The sequence below is a fragment of the Vicia villosa genome, unplaced genomic scaffold (assembly GCF_029867415.1).
Source record: "Vicia villosa cultivar HV-30 ecotype Madison, WI unplaced genomic scaffold, Vvil1.0 ctg.001445F_1_1, whole genome shotgun sequence".
In the NCBI taxonomy this organism is placed as follows: domain Eukaryota; kingdom Viridiplantae; phylum Streptophyta; class Magnoliopsida; order Fabales; family Fabaceae; genus Vicia; species Vicia villosa.
This window is the reverse complement of record NW_026705620.1, coordinates 370,222-393,826: the sequence shown is the minus strand read 5'-3', so window position 1 is coordinate 393,826 and position 23,605 is coordinate 370,222. Positions and strand designations below refer to the sequence as shown.

At 36.7% G+C, this 23,605-nt stretch overlaps 1 protein-coding gene and 1 non-coding gene across 2 annotated transcripts; one reads left to right on the top strand and one right to left on the bottom strand.

Moving 5' to 3' along the window:
- Positions 1-4,453: 4,453 nt before the first annotated feature.
- TRNAK-UUU (transfer RNA lysine (anticodon UUU)) lies at positions 4,454-4,526 on the bottom strand. Its single transcript has one exon. It is a non-coding gene; the product is annotated as a tRNA-Lys (tRNA).
- Positions 4,527-4,576: 50 nt separating this feature from the next.
- Positions 4,577-19,867, top strand: LOC131635215 (uncharacterized). Its single transcript, XM_058905818.1, has 12 exons — positions 4,577-5,458; positions 6,045-6,129; positions 6,211-6,300; positions 6,687-6,760; positions 13,258-13,342; positions 13,448-13,537; positions 13,855-13,985; positions 15,081-15,162; positions 15,251-15,298; positions 19,047-19,119; positions 19,234-19,337; positions 19,439-19,867. Exons 1-12 carry the CDS (start codon positions 4,653-4,655, stop codon positions 19,556-19,558), a joined length of 1,788 nt encoding a protein of 595 aa, XP_058761801.1. The 5' UTR covers positions 4,577-4,652; the 3' UTR covers positions 19,559-19,867.
- The last annotated feature ends 3,738 nt before the right edge of the window (positions 19,868-23,605 follow it).

Here is a 23,605-nt window from a genome sequence, read left to right as displayed (position 1 = left end):
TACAACCATTGATTGGAAGGAGATAAAATTTAAGGTCGCCGGATTGATAAGACTTTGCATTTACGATGACGTGATGAATCACATCCTGGACCTCACAACTCTGAAGGATGTCTAAAACAAATTGGCAAATCAGTATGTCCAAGACGCTCATGAAAAAATTGTTTGCGAAGCAGCATCTCTATAGCCTGAAGATGCAAGAAGGAGGCAATTTGCAGGCTCATGTCAACACTTTAAACAACATTCTTGCTGATTTGACACGACTTGGTGTGAAGGTTAACGATGAGGATAAAGCCAATATTTTGTTGTGCTCTTTACTAAGCTCTTATGATCACTTGGTGACCTCTCTCATATACTGGAAGGAAATAATCATGTTGGGTTCTATTTCTTATACTATTTTGCAACAGACAGACACAACGTCGCCAAAGTGTAGAGGAAGGTGGAAGAAGTTCAGGTGAAGGTTTGTTTGTGAAGGGAGTTCAAGACTGTGGCAGAGGAAAGGGTAAGGCAATGAGTTATGGAAAGAAAAATAGGTTTAAGTTCAAGGACATAAAACAACAGAATGTTATGATTGTAAGCAAATTGGGCCTTGAAAGAGGGATTGTCCAAAAAATTCAAGCAACAATAGTTCAGGAAATGTAGTTCAGTATGATGGTTTGTCTAAAGAATAGGATTTGTTTTGCATTTCATCTGCAAAGTACATTGATACATGCATTCTTGATTATGGGGGCTCCTACCATATGATGTTGCACCGGAAGTGGTTTAACTCTTTTAAGTCAGGTGATTTTGGTTTTGTCTATTTGGGTGATGATAAAACTTATACCATCATTGGAAAGGGGCAAATTAAAATTGCTTTGGTGATGGTGGTGTGCGCACGTCGAGTGAGATGCGCTATGTTCCAACATTGAGGAATAATTTGTTTACTCTAGGTACTCTTCAAGCAAATGGTTATTCATTCCGGTTAGATGGAGATAGATCCATCAGTAGGGTTAGCAAGGGTGCAATGACAATTACGACGACTAGGAGGACGACATGCAACATTTATAAGTTGTTGGGGGCACAATTATGAGTGATGTAGCATGTGTTGAAACTGATAATGATACAACTAAACTGTGGCATATGTGTTTGGGTTATCTCAGTGAACGTGGGATGATAGAATTACATAAGAGGAATTTACTAAAGCGTGTTCGGAGTTGCACAATTGGATTGAGCAAGTATTGTGTTCTTGGGAAACAATGTAGAGTTTGTTTCAAGACCGGGCAACTCAAGACCAAGGGAATCTTAAACTATGTCCCTTCTGATGTATGGGGGCCTACAAACGAGCCCTCTATTGGAAGTTCTAGGTACTTTGTGACATCCACTGACGATTTTTCTCGTATGGTCTGGGTTTATTTCATGAAATATAAATTTGAGATCTTTGCCTAGTTCAAACATTGGAAGGTAGAGGTTGAGAACTAGGCAGAGAGAATAATAAAGTATTTATGGTCCGATAATGGAACTGAATACACTAACAAGAAATTCATGCATTTTCGTGAGGAGAATGGAATCCAGAGTCACTTTTTTGTGAGGAAAACACCACAACAGAATTCTGTTGCAGAGAGGATGAACAGGAACACTGAGAGAAAAGGCAAGGTGCCTTCGGTTGAATGTTGATCTTTCAAAAGGTTTATGGGCAACAACACTCAATATGACATGCTATCTAGTCAACAAATCACCACGAGTTTCATTGGATGACAAAGTTGCAGAGGAGGTATGGACAGATAATCCCATTGATCTGAGTAATTTGAGGATTTTTGGGTGTCCAACATATGTGCATATTTTCAGTGAGGATTGGTATATACTTGACCCAAGTCAAAACAACGAATATGTATTGACTACAATAAAGGTGCAAAGGGGTACAAGTTATGGGATCTGATTAAGAGGAAGATGATTGTCAGCAGAGATATTATATTTGATGAGCAGACGATGTTGAAATAGTCAGATGTGACAGTTATTCGAGATATCGATGTAGAAAATTCCAGCCAAGATAAGACTCAGGTGGACATTGAGGAGCCACCAGTGAGTCCAAGGCAGATTGTAGCTTTGGATGACAACGAGTCGGGTCGGGTGTAGGTTTCACACTACCCAAAGCCGCATCTGAAATCGGCACCGAAACCCAAACCCAAACCCAAATGCTGTCCGGGTTGTAAAATAACACCCACACCCACACCCGTTGGGTTCGTGTTTTTTCACCCAAACCCGAATCCGCAGCAAAATACATAAAATACATTTTTCTTACAATTTTCCTTTAAATTGTACGGTCATTATTAAAAGTTCTCAGTTCTCATATTAACTAAAGTTCTCATTTGATACGCCCCCTATATATATATATATATATATATATATATATATATATATATATATATATATGGGATAGGATCAAATGACACCAAGGTGTCAAAGTTTAATTTGACACCAAATCTCAACCGTTAAAAGAATTGATCTAACGGTGATACTAAATAGCCTATTTTTTAAGAGAAAAATTTGCTATGTATTTTTTTTATTATTTTATTTCATTTACTATCACCGTTTGATCAATTCTTTTAACGGTTGAGATTTTGGTGTCAAATTAAACTTTGACACCTTGGTGTCATTTGATCCTATCCCATATATATATATATATATATATATATATATATATATATATATATATATATATAGGGTGGCACCCGAACCCAAACCCAGTCAACTCGGGTTTTCACCCGTTGACTCGAGTTCGGATGCGGGTGGGCCCCGTGGGTGCATGTCTGCTTGCCATCCCTAATTGTAGCCCACCATTAGGATGAACCAGGCTCAGATTCAGTGGAGTGCAAGATTCAGTAGAAGTACATGACTATACACTTGTGCGTGATAGGGAGCCCCGTCATATTACACCTCTAGTGAGTTATGTGTTTGAAGACTTAGTAGCATATACTCTTCTTACCAGTTCAGGAGACCCTTCTACTTTTCGAGAGGCTATGGCTAGCCAGGAGAAAGATAAGTGGATGGGTGCTATGGTGAAATACCATTATGCTTCAATAACTTGGCCTAGTAGGTTTGTTTAGTTGAGTTGTAAGATTCAACATCACTCATAGTTGTGATTGAGGTTGATCATTAGGGTTTAATGATTGAAAGTCCAAACTCATGAGTTAGTGTTTGAGAGAAAGTGAGAGGAGTTCTCATATTTAGGGGGAAACTTAAATATAAAGTCATTGGGTAGTGTTAGGAAATGCATAGGACAACATAACATTTATTGTTGCTTGTAAGACTGATTGTATTAAACTACTAATAGTGAATTTCCTTTCTTGGGTTGTAAGCCAACTATCCAAATGTAGGTGCATGTTGCAACAAACTAGGTTACCAATTGCTTGTGTTATTTATTGCTTTTTCTGATCCATCGTATTATACAAGTTAATTGAGGTGGTTCTGGTTTAACTTGTCGAACTAGTTGCCAAGACATCGCGTGCAACATCTATCCCGTGAAGAACAAAATTTATAAATTCTCAAGGACAATAGGATTGTTCAGTTTTACATCTCCAAAAGAATTCGCACCCCAACCTAATTCATGTTAATTCATGCAGGATAAAACTCTTTATCCCCGAGGTAGACCACTCTTGATTCAGCGGTGAAAGCTACATTGCAAAGTTTATCCCCCGAGGTAGACCACTCTTTATCCCCTGAGGTAGACCACTCCTGATTCAATGGTGAAACCTACATTATGAAGTTTTTTAAAAAAAGGAATCCTACAAAAGAGATTTTCTGATTTCTCTGTATTCAAACTTAGATAGTTCATGTTAATTCATGCAGGATAAAACTCTTTATCCTCGAGATAGACCACTCCTATTCTATTTTAGTGGTGAAAGCTACATTGCAAAGTTTTAAAAAAAATTCTTTTGTACTCCTAATTTCTTTGTATCCAAACTCAAATAAAATCACAAAAATAAAAAATGAGAAACAAAGAAAATACCTAAACAACTTGATAGTTAATTTATCGCCTATGTTGCTTCTTCTTTCTAGTTTATTTGTATAAAAATAAATAATAAATAGACACACATCATCCATTTCTAAATATTTTAAGAATATGATATAATTAAAAATAATTTAGTTATTTTATATAAATATTTATAAAATATTTAACTATGAATTAAAAGGCAAAAATAAGTTATATGAATAATGGTGAAAAAATGCGGAGAAGGGAATGAAAAATAAATTAGAAAAGTGTTTATTTATTTTTTTCCAATTAAAAATAATTTAGTTATTTTATGAGTATTTATAATGTATTTAACTCGGAACTAAATGATATAAGTTAGTTTTATGAGTAATGATGAAAACAAAGGCGGAGAAGGAAAAGAAAAATAAGTGAAAATGATGAAAAAATGCGGAGAAGGGAAAGAAAAATAAATTAGGAAAGTGTGAAAAATAATAGAAAAACCAATTTCGCCGTCTGTGGGAATCGAACCCACGACCACGTGGTTAAAAGCCACGCGCTCTACCAGCTGAGCTAAGACGGCTACACATCTTATCACTTCATCAATCAATACATATCGTTTTATATTCTCTCAATTGAACTGAAATTGAATCACTTCATCAAGCTAAAACCGCACTGAATTTGCAGAACCCCTAATCTCTCTGTTCGTATGGCGGAAATCTCCGATTCTCCACCGGAACCAAAACCCACGGAAGAAAATACTCAAACTCCGACAACAGAATTTGATTCCAAAACCATGCGAAAGACCAAACCCGGTGTTAAACGCCTCATCATGACCCTCACAGTCCTCGTATCTTTCATCCTACTCAGTCCACTTCTCTTGAAATCCATCGAAATCTACCGCGCGCCACTTCCGTTCGATGAAATCGACTCATTCTCCTCCAAAATCGAATCGAACCACTTGCTTTTCCCGTGTGGATTTCAAGCTATCTTCGTCGGTTTCAATTTTAGCGTTTCGAATCACGAAGTTGGAGAGGTTATTCGGAGTAAAATGTCCGAATTCAGCCTCGGTGACTCCCGATGTGGTTGCTCCGGTGATTATTCTGTCTCGGCTGTACTTGATTTGGCCGAGGCTGGGAAGGACGGTTTGTATGCTGAAGTCAATGCTGTTGATTTTGGCGGAAAATTGAGGGAGAATGACGAAGAGGCGGATGAAACGGTGAAGAGATTGGTGAATATGTATGGAGAAGAGAAGGTGTATAGTGTTGTGGTGGTGAATGGTGAGGAAGAGGTGAAGGCTGTGGTTGGGAAGTATAGGCATGCGTGGATTCTCGGAAAGGTTTCGGAGGAGGACGCGGTTGTGCGTGTGGCTGAGATTTTTGCTAAGGTGTTTGTTAATGGTGGGAGTGAAGATGGTTTGATTCATAATGAGTTTATGCCGGTTGGTGCTGATGGGAGGATTGTTCTTTCTTTCAGTTTGCTTAATGCGGATCCACGGGATTGGATTTATGATTGGTATGCATGAATTATGAAATGTGATTTTGTTGAATAGTTTGCTTTGTTTCTATTTTTGTGTTGTAGAAGGTGCTGGTTTTGGAATTTAACTGCAATGTGTAATTGTAAATTGGGGTAGATAAAGAATGCACATGTTTTTGAACTAGTGCTGGAGTTTGCCAAATTTATTATTGGATGATGGTATAGTAGAGATTAATCTCACTGTACTTATGCCGTATTTGGATAAATGGCTTAATTAAGTGCTTATGCGTAAATTATTTCTATAACAATAGATAGACTAAAGTAAACTGTGTTTTCACATATGATATAAGTAGTATTCAATGCTATCTTGGAGTGCTTATGGAAATAAGTTAAAAACAATTTATGGACATGTCAATAAGCTCAACAGTCTCATAGGTGCTTATGCCAGTACATAAGCAGAATTAAACTAATACAAATAGTCCCTTGATAACAAAATGTTAAAGATTGTTTTTGAAGTTTAAACCCCGCTGGTTGTGCTTTTTTTTTTGGTCATGTCTGGTTTATTAGCTTAGTTATCATTATGAATATTGTAATTTCAAAGTCTTTGTGCTGATCTTATTTGTAGGGATTTCAGTGAAATAGATGAAACTTTGTTGCAACCTGTCATTGAGGCTCTGCAACCTATAGCTGATGTCACTGTTGAGAGCCAGGTAAAGTCTCATAAATGTGAAAGTTGCAATACTCATTTTATGCTTTGTATTTAACTGATTTCATTTTCTTCTAATTGCCAGGTTTTGTACCACACACCAAAGGCTTCGTTTTCTTATTGGGATGATGAACATGGCAGCCACATATTCACTACTCAGGATCTTCCTTTCTTTGTATGCTCTACGGTTTTGTGCTATCATTTATAATTTTTTAGCACATTTATTTTGAATAGAATTGCCATGTATTTAGTTCTATCTTATCTTGTGATTTTGCAAACTTATATCAATTGGATGGATGATACAATTTTCTACCTAGATCACTTGACATATTAGCCTGATGTCTAGCTTAGAAATGATGTTTCAATTGTTTAGATGTTTCTTTATCTCGAGTTATGTATGTGTCTCTCTTTTATTTGATACAATTTATAGTTCTTTTTTTTTTTTGTTGTTTATGTGAAATCTGCTACACCATCTTTTTCTGTCATATTTCATTTTACGTCTCTTGTAACTGAGATACTATAGTAATTTTTAATTTACTTGAACGTTTCTATCTTAAACAGGTGAATTCCAATGAGTGGCACTTAGATACTTCAGTTGCAGCTGGTGGGAGGTCAAAAGTATTGCAACTTGTGGTGTATATTACTTCAGCTCTCTTAAATTAATTTACTTTTTAACATCTAAAAGCTTAGATTCAATTTATATATTTTTGCTATGGCTTTATGACTGATACGAACCAATATGAGTGTGTGAGAAACTACAAGATAAAGAAAAATAAAGAGTAAGGGGAATGTTTATTGATACTGAAAATGGAGTGATTACAGAAGGAGGAACAATCTATTCCTAATCCTGACCAGAGCTGAGCTCCTATAGGCAGCTTAGAGCTCCCTATCCATGATACGTTCTTACACGATTCTTCCCGGATACCTCTACAGTCCCTCACTCCACTCCTTATATTGCGGAAATACGTTGCATGTTTCCCCCCACTCCTATGGCCACGTCAGCATTCTAACAACCTAGCCACTATTTCCCTTTCTACCCCTTCTAGAATAAACCAACCAAGTCTTGGGCCCATTTGACTTGTGATGAATTAATTCTTCCTCTGATGGTGATTCAGCAATTGGGTTTCTATCAATACTCGCTTCTCCAACTTGAGCCTTGTCCTCAAGGCTAAATTTAGGAAACTGACTCCTCATCATTACTGCTTCTTCCCATGTTGCTTCTTCAGCTGTTTTGCCCTTCCATTGAACCAAAAACTGCTTAATCTCTTCTCCCTTCTGCTGTATTTTCCTGACAGCCAGCACTGATTCAGGTTCGTAAATCTCGATTGGTTCTCCTTCTAACAAATCTGGCAGTTCTTCATCTTCCCTGTAATTACCAACAGCTTTCTTCAACAGTGATACATGGAACACAGGATGCACCCTTGACCCTGCTGGTAATTTGAGTTTGTAAGCTACAGCACCAATCCTCTCAAGAATAGGATATGGCCCATAGTATCTGGCAGCTAACTTGGCATTAATTCTGGTCACCACTGACTTCTGTCGATGGGCTCTAAGTTTGACAAACACCCATTCTCCTACCTCATAACTCTTGTCAACTCTCCTCTTATCAGCTTGACTCTTCATCTTCTCTTGTGCCCTTAACAATTGACTCTTCAACTGCCTTAGAGCCTCGTCTCTATCAATCAAATCTCTCTGCACTGCTTCTACTTTTATTTCCCCCTGTACCCATCTTGTCAGAGTTGGTGGTGTTCTCCCATATACTACCTCAAAAGGGGTCTTTTCAGTTGCTGAATGGAAGGTAGTATTAAACCAATACTCTGCCCAGTGCACCCACGCCACCCATGTCTTGGGTTGATCAGTTATAAAACATCTCAAGTACGTCTCAAGACATCTGTTAACAACTTCCGTTTGTCCATCCGACTCTGGATGGTACGCAGTGCTCAGTTTTAACACTGTTCCCTGCATTTTAAACATCTCCTTCCAAAAGCTACTCATAAATATGGGGTCCCTGTCACTCACTATGGTGAGGGGTACACCATGGAGTCTTACCACTTCCTTACAAAACACTTCTGCTATGCTCCTAGCAGTGTAAGGATGTTTCAATGGTATAAAATGAGAATATTTTGATAGTCTATCTACCACAACCAAGAGAGCTTCATATCCTTTCGACTTAGGAAGTCCAGTGATAAAGTCCATAGATATGTCCTCCCATATCTGTTCGGGAATAGGGAGAGGCTGTAACAGTCCCCCTGGTGAAGATGCCATATACTTCTGCCTTTGACACACATCACAACTTCTAACATACTCTTGTATAGTGCCTTTCATTCCCACCCAGTAGACATTAGCAGCAATTCTCCTATAAGTTTTGTAAAAACCCGAATGACCTCCTTGGGGAGTAGCATGAAATTCCCTCAACAAAAGAGGAATTAAATTGGACTTGTTGGAAATCACTAACCTCCCTTCATACAATAACACCCCCTTCTTGTACTGATAACCAGGCTTGGAATGAGGCTCTTGCTGTACTGACTTCACTATCTCCTGTAACTTTTCATCTTGGCTGTTTTCTAACATTAGTTACTGCTCTTGTTCCCACTGTAAGTAGGATGTGATACGGTTCAACTCTCCTCCTTCATTAACTCTTGATAAAGCATCAGCTCCTTTGTTCAATTTCCCTTGCTTGTATACTATTTCAAAGTCATACCCCAACAACTTTGCTGCCCAATTCTGCTGCTCTGCCGTAACTATCCTTTGCTGCATCAATTGTTTCAAACTTTTTTGATCAGTGGACACAACAATTTTTCTGCCCAACAAATAGGGCCTCCAATGTTGGATTGCTAAAACCACTGCCATAAGCTCCTTTTCATAAGCAGACTTAGTCAAGTTCCTTACTCCCAGGGCCTTGCTAAAATATGCTATAGGCCTTTTGTCTTGCATCAATATTGCTCCTACTCCTCCTCCGGAAGCATCACACTCAACCACAAATTCTTTTGTGAAGTCCGGTAAAGCTAACACAGGAGCCGTGGTTAGTTTTACCTTCAATTCCTCAAAAGCTAACTGAGCATCTTTCCCCCATTTAAATCCCTCTTTCTTAGTAAGTTCAGTCAAAGGTTTGGCTATCTTGCCATAATTTCTGATGAACTTCCTATAGTATCCGGTGAGACCCAAAAATCCTCTCACTCCCTTGACATTCTTGGGTCTAGGCCACTTCACCACACTCATCACCTTGTTAGGATCCACCGCAACTCCCTTTTCTGTTATTAAGTGTCCCAAATATTCCACCACCCTTCGACCAAAATAACATTTCTTTTTATTAGCTACTAGGCTGTTAGTGGCTAACAGATGCAGCACTTCTTTCAAGTTCATCATGTGCTCCGCCCAGTTCGTACTATACACAAGTATGTCATCAAAAAAAACTAACACACACTTCCTCAATAGCAACCTAAAGACATCATTCATGAGACTTTGGAATGTTGAAGGTGCATTCATGAGTCCGAACGGCATAACGAGGAACTCATAATGCCCCTCATGTGTCCTAAAAGCTGTCTTGTGTATATCTGCATCCTTCACCCTAACTTGATGATATCCTGATTTTAAATCGAGCTTGGAAAAAAACCTAGCGCCGTGGAGCTCATCCAATAGCTCCTCAATAACAGGTATGGGGAACTTGTCAGGAATCGTTACCTTATTGAGGGCCCGATAGTCTACGCACATCCTCCAAGTTTGGTCCTTCTTCTTCACTAAGATTACTGGGCTGGAGAAGGAACTGGTACTGGGCCTTATAATTCCAGAAGCCATCATTTCTTGGACTTGTCTTTCTATCTCATTCTTGTGATGGTGGGGATACCTATAAGGTCTGACATTCACTGCTTCATGTCCCTCCATAAGGTTGATAACATGTTCTTTGTTTCTTCTGGGAGGTAACCCTGAAGGCTCTTGAAATACTGATGCGAACCGTTGCAACACTATGTTCAATTCTGTCTGTTGTTCCCTGGTTAATTCATGGTCTGGAATTGTAGATTCTTGTTTCTCTGCCTTCCACAATACTCCCTGAGTGTTGATCCTGGGTTTACTCAAAATGCTTTGTAAAGCCACCATAGACCCCTTACAGCCTTCTATGCCTTGTAATGTTACCCATTCATTATTGCTCCAAAAACTCATAGTGTGTTGCTTCCAATTCGTGATAGTATCCCCCAATGTCTGAAGCCATTCCATGCCCAGCACTACATCGATTCCTCCTAATTCAAATAAATGCATAGTTGGCATTAATTTGAATTTCCCAATAGACATTTCTAGCTTCCGACAAACCCCTCTAGTTGTTGTCTGAGAACCATCTCCAAGTTTTATCGTCATTTGAGGTGTGTCTTCAATGGGCCATTCCATTTGATGCACTAACTTCTGGGAAATGAAGTTATGGGTTGCACCACTGTCCACCAATATCAGAACCGGAACGCCATGAATCTCTCCTTGGAACTTCACAGTACGATGCTGTTCATGGGTCATATGATTTAGATCTAACAAGCACATTTCCCCTTTGTCGTCTTCATCCGACTCCTCTACCTCCACCGCCATGATTTTTCCTTCCACGTCATCTCCTTCTTCTTCCTCCATCACCAAAACTCGTAATTGTTTATCAGGACACTGATGCATTGGGTGGAAGGGACCTCCACACTTAAAACAAAGCCCCTTTTGTTTCCTGTCTAATAGCTCATTATAACTCAAATGGGTAAAACCCCTGTCACGTAGCCCACTCCTTTTTTTATCATGTTGGGCTTGTTTAATATTTCTGGGCCCACTAAATCCACTTTTCACACCCCCAGCTGGGCCTACTTCTTTTCCTTTTACCATGACCCAGTCGGATCCCCCTTTACTTGATCCATGAGATCCAGATCTAAACGACCCGTTCCCTTGTCTAGGCCCACGAATTAAACCCGATCCACCTCCCTTGACTTCCTTCTCCACTGCTCTCGTTACTTGCAGAATTTTGGTTCGATTTATCTCACCCATGGCGGCTAAACTTCGAACCTTTCCACGTATCTCCTCTTTCAACCCATGTAAAAAGTAACCTAGAAACTGTTTTTCTGGGAGTTTGGGTATTTGAGCAGTTAAATACTCAAATTCAGTGATATACTCCTCCACGGTCCCTTCTTGTTTCAACTCCGTTAACTGTTCGTAAACGTCACCTTGCCCGTGACCACCGTACCTTCCTAACAACGCCTCTTTCAACTGATCCCATGTCAGATTCTCTTCCTCTCCGAGGAGGGAGTTAAAGAAGTGAATCGTCGGTCCTTCCATACACAACTGCGCCAAACTCACCTTCACCTCCGGTGTCGTGTCCTGAACGCGAAAGTATACTTCTGCTCGTGAGATCCACCCCGCCGGATCCTCACCGTCAAACGCTGGAAGTTCAACCTTCTTAACGGACTGACGAAACTCCGTCAATGCATCTCCACGAAGGCTGTGGACAAAGGTACTCGTTGGACCACCCTTCCCCGTCACCACCGATGAGTCCTTACCAGAGACACTCACACTTCCTTCCTCAACCGTCAATGTCTTACCCAAACATTTTTCTAGCATTGCTATCAAATTAGCGTGGTTTGTCGTCACCGTATTCTGCACCTCGACGAGAGTTGATCGTACCTCCGAAATCTCACTCTCTAAAGCTTCGACCCTAGCTTCCATCTTCGTGAACGCTGGCAACGTCACCTTCTTAGGTGGCATTCACTGGCTCCGTCGTCGAAATCCGGCAGGTCGGACCAGTTTGATACGAACCAATATGAGTGTGTGAGAAACTACAAGATAAAGAAAAATAAAGAGTAAGGGGAATGTTTATTGATACTGAAAATGGAGTGATTACAGAAGGAGGAACAATCTATTCCTAATCCTGACCAGAGCTGAGCTCCTATAGGCAGCTTAGAGCTCCCTATCCATGATACGTTCTTACACGATTCTTCCCGGATACCTCTACAGTCCCTCACTCCACTCCTTATATTGCGGAAATACGTTGCATGTTTCCCCCCACTCCTATGGCCACGTCAGCATTCTAACAACCTAGCCACTATTTCCCTTTCTACCCCTTCTAGAATAAACCAACCAAGTCTTGGGCCCATTTGACTTGTGATGAATTAATTCTTCCTCTGATGGTGATTCAGCAATTGGGTTTCTATCAATGACATACAAGTGACTCAGTATTGAACTTCAGCTCTCCTAAATTAGTTTACTCGTTGGCATCTAAAAGCTTAGATTTAATTTATATCTTTTTGCACCGGCTTTATGACAAAGTTATGCATTATTGACAATCGGTGTGATCTCTAAGTAAGTATATAAACTGCAACACCACTGGTCCTGTCTCTTCTGCAGAATCATGTCCAACATATATAAACTGCAACACCACTGATCCTGTCTCTTTTGCAGAATCATGTCCAACATATATAAATTGCAACACCACTGGTCCCGTCTCTTCTGCAGAATCATGTCCAACATATATAAACTGCAACACCACTGGTCCTGTCTCTTCTGCAGAATCATGTCCAACATCACCATGGTTGTTTGGTGCATGTCTTAGGCTAATTGATTTGGGTCCATCTAAATTTTTTATTCTGCAGGCATGCATCAGGTACCATGATGATGTTGGACCCGGTTCAGTAGCAGTTACATGTAGCTTATGAGGTGCACCAGGAATGTCATACCCTGAGCAGTGGTACTGCAAATTATATATCTACGGTCGTGATTGATATACCACTTATAGTTGCGTCTGTCTTCCGCCAGGCCTGCCACCATCCCCATGTTAGGAAGATGACTGCTTAAAGATTGAGTTTAGGAGTTTGTTTTGTTTGTGAGATAATAGTAGTAGTAGTAGTAGTAGTAATTGTTGCAGCAGGAGTTTCTTCTAAATTTAATTTTGGCCTTGCAATGCCTTAATCCAGCTACTGATGTATGGTATGAGTGTGAGTACTGAGTAGGACTGTATTATACCGTGTTTCTGCTACTGTTGTATCAAATTGACTGTAATATAACAGATGATGCATGGTTTTGATGTATGTTATTTTGCTTATCTCATTAATTTTTGTGATTTCACGCTAAATAAAGAAAATAACCAAGAGTTATGTTTCCACCTTTTATTATATTTTGTCAGATATATTCCATCTGCGAAGGAGTGTCCTCTACAACTGGAGCTTCCGAATGGAGATCTCTCTAAGACTAATGGCTTTATATCTCCAGTTATTTCTCTGTTTCACCTTCAACACTTCCATGCTTATTTTTTGGGGGTTATAAAATTACCTAATTGGTTAACATTATGAACAGCCTATTCTGGACTATTGCAGATGTGGGGAGGTGTTGTAGTATGGAACCCCCAAAGCTGTATAAAGGATGTGGAAAGTAAGGATCTAGTCAGACATATGATTTCTCCTCAGGTTTTTCTCTCAACTTATTAATAGGCACTGTTTGTTAGTATGCTTATTGTTGACAATAGTTGCTTCTCAGTTTTAAACTAGTACCGTGGAACTTTCTTTTCCATGTATGAATATGATTCACTTGGACCTAGATTTACTTTAAGCCAAAAATTGATAGACTTTTGTTCGGAGGGCATTTCATTTCAGTAGCTTTTAAAAGCAATTTTTTTGGTTTAAATTCAATGCTATTTATTTATGCAGTTATACATACTGTCCCTCTGTTGTTGATTTCATTAATTATCTCGCTGAATGTTGTAGCATGCATAATACTGAAACAGGATCTCCAGATGCTCTTTGAAGTTCTAATGGGGCAGATTCGGCAACTTCTTGGTCTGAAGTCTGATGACCTTTATGTTGGTGAGTCAGGTACATCTACTCTCCTAGGGAGTGGAAGAGGCTTCACAGAATGGTAAGAATAGTAGCCCTTTTAAGAAAATTTTGTAAGCAGGATACTGACGGTATATGTTTACCCAATAATGGGAATGCTAACTTAGCATTATTTGTCTACTAGTACTCGCACTACATCACAGGTTCCCATGCTAAATATGTGTCCTGAAGCGGAGATTAAATTTTGAATTAAATGCTTTTGTAAATGATTGGATATTTTTTAAATTCACATCGGATGGGTCCTAGATAATACTAAAAAGCGAATAAGACCTACTTTGGAAATACTTGGGGAATAGTTTTGGTCTTAACTAATACCAAGCTTGAGTGGGATACTACTACTCTAGTTTCTCAATAGTACCGTTTAGCACCGGGATCACACCGGTGCGGCGCAGAGCAGTAGCTGGCCTCCGCTGTGAAGCCAGGTATGTTGCACATCAAAGGTTCTGGGTGGAGCATCTGAATTTGTGGTGGTGTGGCATAGGGGTTGAGCATTTTACTAGGCTGGGATACGAGACTCCTCATATCTGTTAAACAGCTTTTAGGGTTTCCCTTCACTTTTTTTTTGAAAGCAGACACCAGTTAAGATTCTGTTTTGGATGGGATCACTTTGTCCATCTTTCATTTAACTCAGGTTTAATCCTTTTATATCCCAATTTTCTTGAAAAACAGATACAATAACACTCTCGATATAAGTATTTAATTTAGTTTTTCAAATCCGATCCTTAAGTAATTCATCAGCCTCGAGGGAAAGTTGGAAACTACCCATCAATTGTCACAAAATCTTTCTTACAATGCTAATATATACAAAATAAGTATAACAGAATTTTGATTCTGATGCAATTGTAAATTGTAATTCAAGTCTTATAGGCTTAAACTTGTTTGTTTCCTTGACTTTTGTTGGTATTTAAATGTATATCTTGTTATAGGCCTGCGATTTTATCGCTAATTATTAATATTTCATGAATTTTGAGTGATCTGGATGTGGTTAACTTTACATAACTATATGTTTTATAGTATTAATCATGTTAATCCATCCTAAAAACATTTTTCTGTTATTTTGTCTTTGCTGAAGAACAAATCACTTTAAAAATACTTCTTGTTTGCTGACTGTGTGTAGGGAATTGGATTTTTTGTCACGGAAGCATTTTTGCTTTAATCTCCTTTCATGTGCCACAACGCTTAAATCTCTTTCTAAATTGGTAAGTTTATCTATTTGGTCGCTTCAGTTGATTGTGTTTTAAATGTTTATTGTTTAGGGAAAGCTTGTTAGACTCCTATTTCTTGCAGGTACAATCATTACCAAGGATGATTATCATGGATGAAATTGGAAAACAGGTGATTTTCTTGGACTAGATGTCTCTTTTTGTCCTTGAACTTATTGTTAAGATTGTGATAGATTTGGCCAAGTATATGTGAGGAAACGACAAAGAGGGAAGGAGAGAGAGAAGAATCTATGATAGATTTTGCTGCACATGGAATGACAACTGTCATTACAGCTGGCAGCTAATGAGTGGAGAATAATTCCTAGTACTTAGTATTTAATGATTGGTTCAGCAATCATTAGGTAGGCAGAAATTGAGTAGTACACTCTACCCTAGGAGAGATAAGGCCTCTATAAGTGCCTACATTTTATTCCTTTCTATTTTCTGCTATTTTCTTCTATCAGTAGCTAGATATAAGTGCCTACATTTTATTCCTTTCTATTTTCTGCTATTTTCTTCTATCAGTAGCTAGATCTGACTGATTGTATGCTAGATCCCATTTGAACTCTAGCCTTTCTGTTTTCAATAATCAGTCTTTAGCATTTCTACCGTTTCATTGCTTCTATTGCACTAAGATACTAAAATTGAACCTATCAATTTGGTATCTAGAGCCTTGGTTCTCTTCCAGTTGCACTGTGAATGGTGGTAACGCGTAGCATCATGGAGAATCGCGTGGACACCATGGAACAGAGAATGACCCATTTTGAAGGGACCATCGAGCAAATCAGACAGATGGTGACGGAACAACAAGAACACCCTCAAGTGACGGTGGAGCAGATACGACAGTTGATCCAGGAGCGTCCGGGTCAGCGTGGAGGATCCGATAGCGAAGAAAGCGAAGGGAGTGCGTGGTCACGTGATTCACGTCACAGAACCAGGCGTCATGGAGGTGGAAATGGATGGCGAGGTGGAGGAAGTAGAAGGAGGCTGGAGATTCCTCTTTTCAAGGGAGAGGATGCGTATGGTTGGTTGGTACGGGTCGAACGTTACTTTCAGCTGAATGGAGTACGAACACGTGATAAGTTGGATGCAGTGGTGCTCGCGTTGGAGGAGAAAGCTCTTAATTGGTATCAGTGGTGGGAAGAACAAGCTCCTTTGAGGACTTGGGAGGAATTTAAGGTATCGGTCATGAAGCGTTTTCAACCGGGTCTGTTACATAACCCGATGGGGCCATTACTGAGCTTGAGACAGAAGGGAACGGTGGTTGAATACATGGAGAAATTTGAGATGATGGTTGCACCATTACGAAGAGAGGAGAGAGTTATGTTGGACTCAATATTCATGAATGGACTCAAGGAAGATATTCAAGCTGAACTGAAGTTGTATGAAAGTCAAAATCTTGCTGAGCTGATGGATAGAGCTCTCTTAATAGAGGAAAAGAATGAAGTAGTTCAGAAGAAAGGGAGTTCATGGAGAGATAAAGGAGGGCCTTGAAGGATCAGAGATCCTGCTGATGTTGGAGGGCCTAAGAAGGAAGGTGAGAAGACAAGTGGAGGCAGTGAGAGATACAAAGGGAAGAGGCTGAAACCGGCTGAACTAGAGGAAAGAAGCAAGAAGGGTTTGTGCTTCAAATGTGGGGAGAAATGGAGCAGAGAGCATGTGTGTAAGTATAAACACACGAGTTTGAAACTCTGTGAAGATAGCAGTGATGAGGGAGTTGAAGGCATTGGCATTCAGACAGAAGAAGTGGAGGAAGGTATATCTGAATTCAAGACTTTGCAACTGTCTTTGCAGAGTCAGCAAGGATTTACTTCCAATAAATCATTCAAGGTTTGGGCCACTATGCAAGGGCAGAAGATGATGACTTTAATTGATTCTGGAGCTACCAGTAATTTTATAGATGCAAGGCTGGTCAAGTTGATGGGTTTAGAACTGAAGGAGACACCCCCTTATGTCATTGAAGTAGGGAATGGAGAAAAGGTCAGATATCAAGGGATTTGTGAAGGGTTAAGCTTCAACTTGCAAGGAGTTGAGTTCAATCAGCATTTCTTTTTGATGGAATTGGGTGGAACTGACTTAGTGTTGGGGATGGATTGGCTGGCCAGTTTGGGAGACATTGAAGCCAATTTTGGTAATCTCTGTCTGACACGGGAGTACCAGGGTCAGAAGCATAGTATCCATGGAGATCCTGCTTTGAGCACCAGACAAACTTCCATGAAAGCTCTGGTCAAAGCTTTGGATAATGAAGGAATGGGATACATGGTCCAGGCTATTCAGAATGAGTCCAAGACAGGAGAGTTAGGAGAGTGGGAACCAGTTTTAAAGGAATTTGCTGAAGTGTTTAATCTACCAACAGGGCTTCCTCCTAAGAGAGGACATGATCATGCTATTGTGTTGAAACCTGGAGCTGCTATACCCAATCTGAGGCCATACAGATATCCATTCTACCAGAAGAATGAGATAGAGAAGATAGTGGGGGAGATGTTGCAAGCAGGGATAATCAGGCATAGCACCAGTCCATTTTCCAGCCCTGTTTTACTGGTCAAGAAGAAGGATGGTGGATGGAGGTTCTGTACTGACTATAGGGCATTAAACAAGGTAACTGTACCTAACAAATTCCCAATTCCTGTGATTGAAGAACTACTGGATGAGTTGGGTGGGGCTGTTATCTTCTCTAAATTGGATCTGAAATCAGGATACCATCAGATCAGAATGAGAGAAGAGGATGTGATTAAAACTGCTTTTAGGACTCATGAAGGGCATTATGAGTACTTAGTAATGTCCTTTGGATTGTCCAATGCTCCTTCAACCTTTCAATCACTAATGAATGAAGTGCTGAGACCTTATTTGAGGAAATTCTGCCTAGTCTTCTTTGATGATATTTTAATCTACAGTAGGAACAAAGAGGATCATAAGCTGCATCTCACAGTCATTCTGAAGGTGTTGCTGAAAAATAGTCTATTTGCAAACCATAAGAAATGTTCTTTTGGACAGGAGGAAATAGAATATTTAGGGCATAAAATCTCTGGACAAGGAGTGTCAGCTGACCCAAGGAAGGTTGAAGACATGGTAAAATGGCCTGTTCCTCAAAATTTAAAAGGATTGAGAGGATTTCTTGGACTCACTGGCTACTATAGGAAGTTTGTTAAGAATTATGGCAAGATAGCTTGGCCTCTAACCCAGCTGCTCAAGAAAGATGGGTTCATATGGAGTTCTGAAGCACAGGGGGCTTTTGAAGAGTTGAAGCTAGCAATGACCACTGTCCCTGTGTTAACAATGCCAGATTTTAGTAAAGAATTCACTGTGGAAACTGATGCATCTGGAAAAGGGATAGGAGCTGTCTTAATGCAAGAAGGCAGACCAGTGTCTTACATGAGTCAAACTTTATCTGACAAGGCTCAAAACAAATCAGTGTATGAAAGGGAATTAATGGCAATTGTGATAGCAATTCAGAAATGGAGACCTTATCTCCTTGGAAGGCATTTCAAGGTCCACCCTGATCAGAAGAGTTTGAAACATATTATTGAGCAGAGAATTATGGGGGAGGAGCAGCAGAAATGGTTGTCTAAGCTGCTAGGATCCCATTTGAACTCTAGCCTTTCTATTTTCAATAATCAGTCTTTAGCATTTCTACTGTTTCATTGCTTCTATTGCACTAAGATACTAAAATTGAACCTATCAGATTGTTAGTTTAGAGTTATGTTAGGAACTAGTTAGTCGGTTAGTTGCATATGATCAGTGGTCAATAAGCTCTATAAATAAAGTAATTGTTTCTCTTCCAGATTAGTTGATATAAGAATATTTCTTTCTTCATATTTAGTTTATAAAAGATGCTTTGATATTCCTTCTCTTTTCCTCAATCTTTTGTTGTCTTTGAGCAGGTAAAATTTTCTCTGGAGGCTGCAAAATCTGCTCAAACTAATGCAACTGTTGGAATGTATGATGCCTCAGCTGGTATGCTTTTTTCCAGACTTAATCCTAACTAATTTAAAAGCTTGTTATTAGCTGGATGAAGATTTACAGGTTATTCTCTATTGCTAAAATATGCTGTTCATATTTTCTTGTCAGTATCATCAAGGCAATCAAGAACTCTTGCAGAGGATGCCTTTTTTCATCCTTCAATTATGTCCATCAGCTATTATTCATTTGAGCATTGTTTTGCCATCTATTCGGTCCGTCCTTAAAATTTTGTCTTCTCTTCTATAAATACAAAAGAAAAATTCTATAAGCTACAAGTTGCTTACTAGTTCTCATGTCTCTTCTCCTCCTGCAGCCATTTTTTCTGCCAGTTATAATGCATGTCCTTTTAGCTGCTTTAAGAGAATGGAAAAGATACAAACAAGAAAATAGAAAGTACTTGGCTTGGAAAGCCAAAGCAAAAGCTGTATCTTAATTGTTGATCAACATTGAGAAGTTGAAGCTAGTTTCCAGGTAGTTGAGGCATTGTGAGTGTCCTCTCTCCTCAATACCTGGTTCTTTTGTAAGTTTATTGAAAATGACAGTAGTGCTGACATGGTCTCTAGGGACAACTAACTAGGATACGAGGAACAGGACATTGATGCTGCCGCCCTTGGTTGTAACAGTATTTCTTTTGATTTTTTATTGAAAGGTAGTTATACCACTGTTATGAGTAAATTGAGGCCAAAGTGCACATTTTAATTTTTTTTCTTCCAGTAATTGAAAATTCTATCTATTCAGTCAACTGAGCATCGTTCAGAATGAAAGTGACAATTGGCTAGATTTTGTTCAATTGTGCGTGTCATTGAATGGGATTCCTCAATGTATATTTTTATTTTCTGTGTTTTTCCTCAATATAATTGAAAATATCAATTTAACACCTTTCTTGATGTTAAAATCTAGGGGGTGATTGATTCAGGTAATCAAATCATAGTGTTTGGGTTGAACATTTTTTCAGTTCGGGCAAGAACCGAACCAAACGAATGAGATTCAATGACAATTGGTTCGGACATTGGATTTTCAATTTTCTATCCGCAAACCCAACTTAAATCAATCATAATTAATTATCATGAAAATTACTACTATGTTAATTTAATTTGTTATTAGAAAATTGTTAGTGTAATGTGGTAACTAAGCATAGAGCTATGAAACACATTCATTATCTTCCTAACTTAGGTGACTAGTTATAGATTAAAAAAAATTTATGTTATATATTTTTCTTGTTAGATATTTTTGAATATATTAGGAAAAATAGTCCAATATTTACAATTGAACACTATTAGTACTATATTTTTTTATATTATTATGAAAAATTAATTTATGTTAATAAGTTTTTTTTCAAAATTTGTTGCATTTTTTTATCTACCTGATTAATTTCGGTCTGGGCTTTATCATAAAAATTTACAAATTCAATCCAAATCAATCTATTTAATTTTAATCGATTTGAGGATCAAATTCTCTCAAAATCGAATCAAACCGGTCTGCAACCACCTCTATTAAAATCATGCAAAATCACTATTGATATTATTAGTATACTAGATGTCCACCCGCATGATGTGCAGATAAGTTTTATTAAATAAATAATAAATATTATAGTTTAAAATATAATGATATGAATTAGTAATAGTTCATTAGTCTGTCTATCTTAAAAAATTAACAATGTATATTTTCAACAAAATAAAAAAATATCGTAGATTAAGAATAATAAAATTAATAAAGTAAAACATATTTAAAATGTTTTCGTTGTTATTATTAGTATAAAAAAATCCATATACTAATTAACTACAAATGATTTAAAAAATAAATGTAGATATTATAGGTAGCATATCATAATAAATTATGAATTTGTGATAATTTTAATAATTTGCGTTATTTATTATCATAATAAGTCATAATTTTAATTATTCAATTCGTTGTTATTTTTTTTTTTACTTTGCGTTTTAATAATTTTAAACTATTTCAATTCATATTTGATCTATGATCCGATAAAAATATATGGTTTTTTATTTTAATTTAATATATAGATAAAAAAAACAAAAAAAGAAAATAGAAATAATTTATTTGCTTGTATGTTTAAAAATAATAAAAATATATATTTACAACAAAATTTAAAAAATGAGATAAAAAGACCATAAAGTAGAAATAACATAAAAAATATAAATAATAGAAAATAATTAAAAACATAATAAATTGACTAAATAAAAAAGAGAAGAAACAACAACAAGAAGTTAAAGAGTATTGTAATCCTAATATAATTGAATGTTCAATTTAACAATTCTCCAAGCATGACATCTTTATATCTTCTGCAAAAACTAAAAAGAGAAGAAATAATTAAATAAAAATAAAATAAAAATAAAACAATAGAAAAAAATAATATATAATAAATATTTGAATAATATAATAATATAATAAATGGGATGTGTATTTTCATCCTTCATAATTGTAAAAATGGTAGAAAGATTTAAATAGTTTAGCAAAAATTGATGTGTTTGTGTTTTATCTATATACTATATTTATATTATTTGATTGATACAAAGCATTGGATAGAATTGAATTAAAAGAGTCATTGGATTGCTATATTTATATTATTTAATTGATACAATATGTTAGATGGAATTGAGTTAAAGGAGCCACTGGATTGACGATATTTTAATAAGAATATAATCAATGCCTCTTCATGATAAAATATAAGATTTGTATTCCTTTATTTCTCTAAAGATTCGGTAGAAAAAAAATAAAACTTTTATTTTTTTAAAGATTGAGTAGATAAACATAAAAATAATAAAATTGAATTTAAAATTAAGGGAAAGTGAATAATTATAAATTCAATCAATTTTGATAAAAAAGAAGAAGGGGAAAGAAATGATCTATATAGACTTTAGAGTAGAAAAATAAAACAAAAGATGATAAAATTGAACATGAAAATTGAGGAAAAGTGAATAATTAGGAGTTCAATCAATTTTGATTGAAAAAAAAGGAAAAATAAGTGTTCTAAAGTGATGCTAAATACAAATACTCCATAGAGTTTAAAAGTGACATACAAATAAATTTATTTATCTTCTGTCATTTATTAAATTTGTGAATTTTCTATTTTAATTTCACAATTCTACTTATTTTCTATTTTAATTATAATTTTATGTTGATTTATTTTAAATACTTAAATTATAATATAAAACATAAAAACAATTAACTTATTTTTTAAATCACATATGTAACTTATATCGAAATTATTTATATGAATATATTTCAAATTATTTTTAAAATAATAATAATAATAATAATAATAACAATAATAATAATAATAATAATGATAATCTCCAATAATTAATCAATTAATAAACAATAATAATTATAATAATAATAACAATCCTATAACTTCTTCCACAAAGATTTTCTACAAAATCTACAATTAGTAAATTAATAAATAATAATAATAATAAGAATAATCTTCAATAAGTAATAAATTTTTAAACACTAATAATAACTATAATAATAATAGTCCTATAATTTCTCTCACAAAAATTGTCTACAAAATCTCCAATAATCAATAAATTAATAATACAGAGCTGCAAAATCTTTACCACAAAGCAGTGAAGCACCCAGTAGAAAACTCATGTCGTTCAATTAATTCCGCAGAGGCTTTCAATAGGTGGAGCAGAGACATGAGACATGATGAATATAAATAAGAGCATGTTTGGTTCTCTAGAGCATGTTTTAGGAAGAAATTAAGTTCACTTTGATCTGAAAAATCATATCATGAACGAATGGAAACATTTTCAATAATCAAATAATAACTACTAGCATGAGAAAGATTATTGAAAAGGATCAAGTACTGTCATGTGTAAGTGTTAATTGGAAACATTGTGTTATAAAAGTTAATTTTCAATACTTTTCCTGATTATCAATTTTTTTATCAAAATACCCTATATTTCAAACTTTATTCTCAAATTAGCCTAAATTCTAAAGTAATTTCCAATGTAAGTCCACTTATCAAATGAAACAAGTTTCGTACAATCACATTATTGTTCAATCAAAAGTGGTGGAAAATGGTATATAAGTTAAAGCATAGTTGCTCAAAGGAACAGAAGCTATAATTTAGACCAGTATGGTTGGATGCATGTCAAAAACTACTCAAAAAAGAAGTATACTTCAACTAGCCAAAAAGCTAAGCTGGTGAAACTTAAAACTCAATCCTATTAGCTGACACAGGAACTCTAATATCTAAACACTAAATAAAGCATGATCACATAGACTTCAACACTAAAAAATGAATTTAGTAATTGAATGCATAGTTTAATGGTCTCAAAGATATACATTCATATATAAATAACACAAAGCATAACAGTAACCAAATATTACTACTTAGATATGAGTGTGCATCACATTTCTCATTCAGTTTAAAGCATAAATCCTTCCAAACAAAATCATTGTATTGGTAACATTACAGAAATTTAAGATTTTTAAATTGAATCTTCTTTAAATT

Coding starts and splice junctions, on each gene's coding strand:
- LOC131635215 (XM_058905818.1), top strand. CDS start 4,653: ATGGCGGAAATCTCCGATTCTCCACCGGAACCAAAACCCACGGAAGAA. Junction 13,538..13,854: donor GACATATGATTTCTCCTCAG/GTTTTTCTCTCA, acceptor ATACTGAAACAG/GATCTCCAGATGCTCTTTGA. Junction 19,120..19,233: donor AATGTATGATGCCTCAGCTG/GTATGCTTTTTT, acceptor TTTTCTTGTCAG/TATCATCAAGGCAATCAAGA.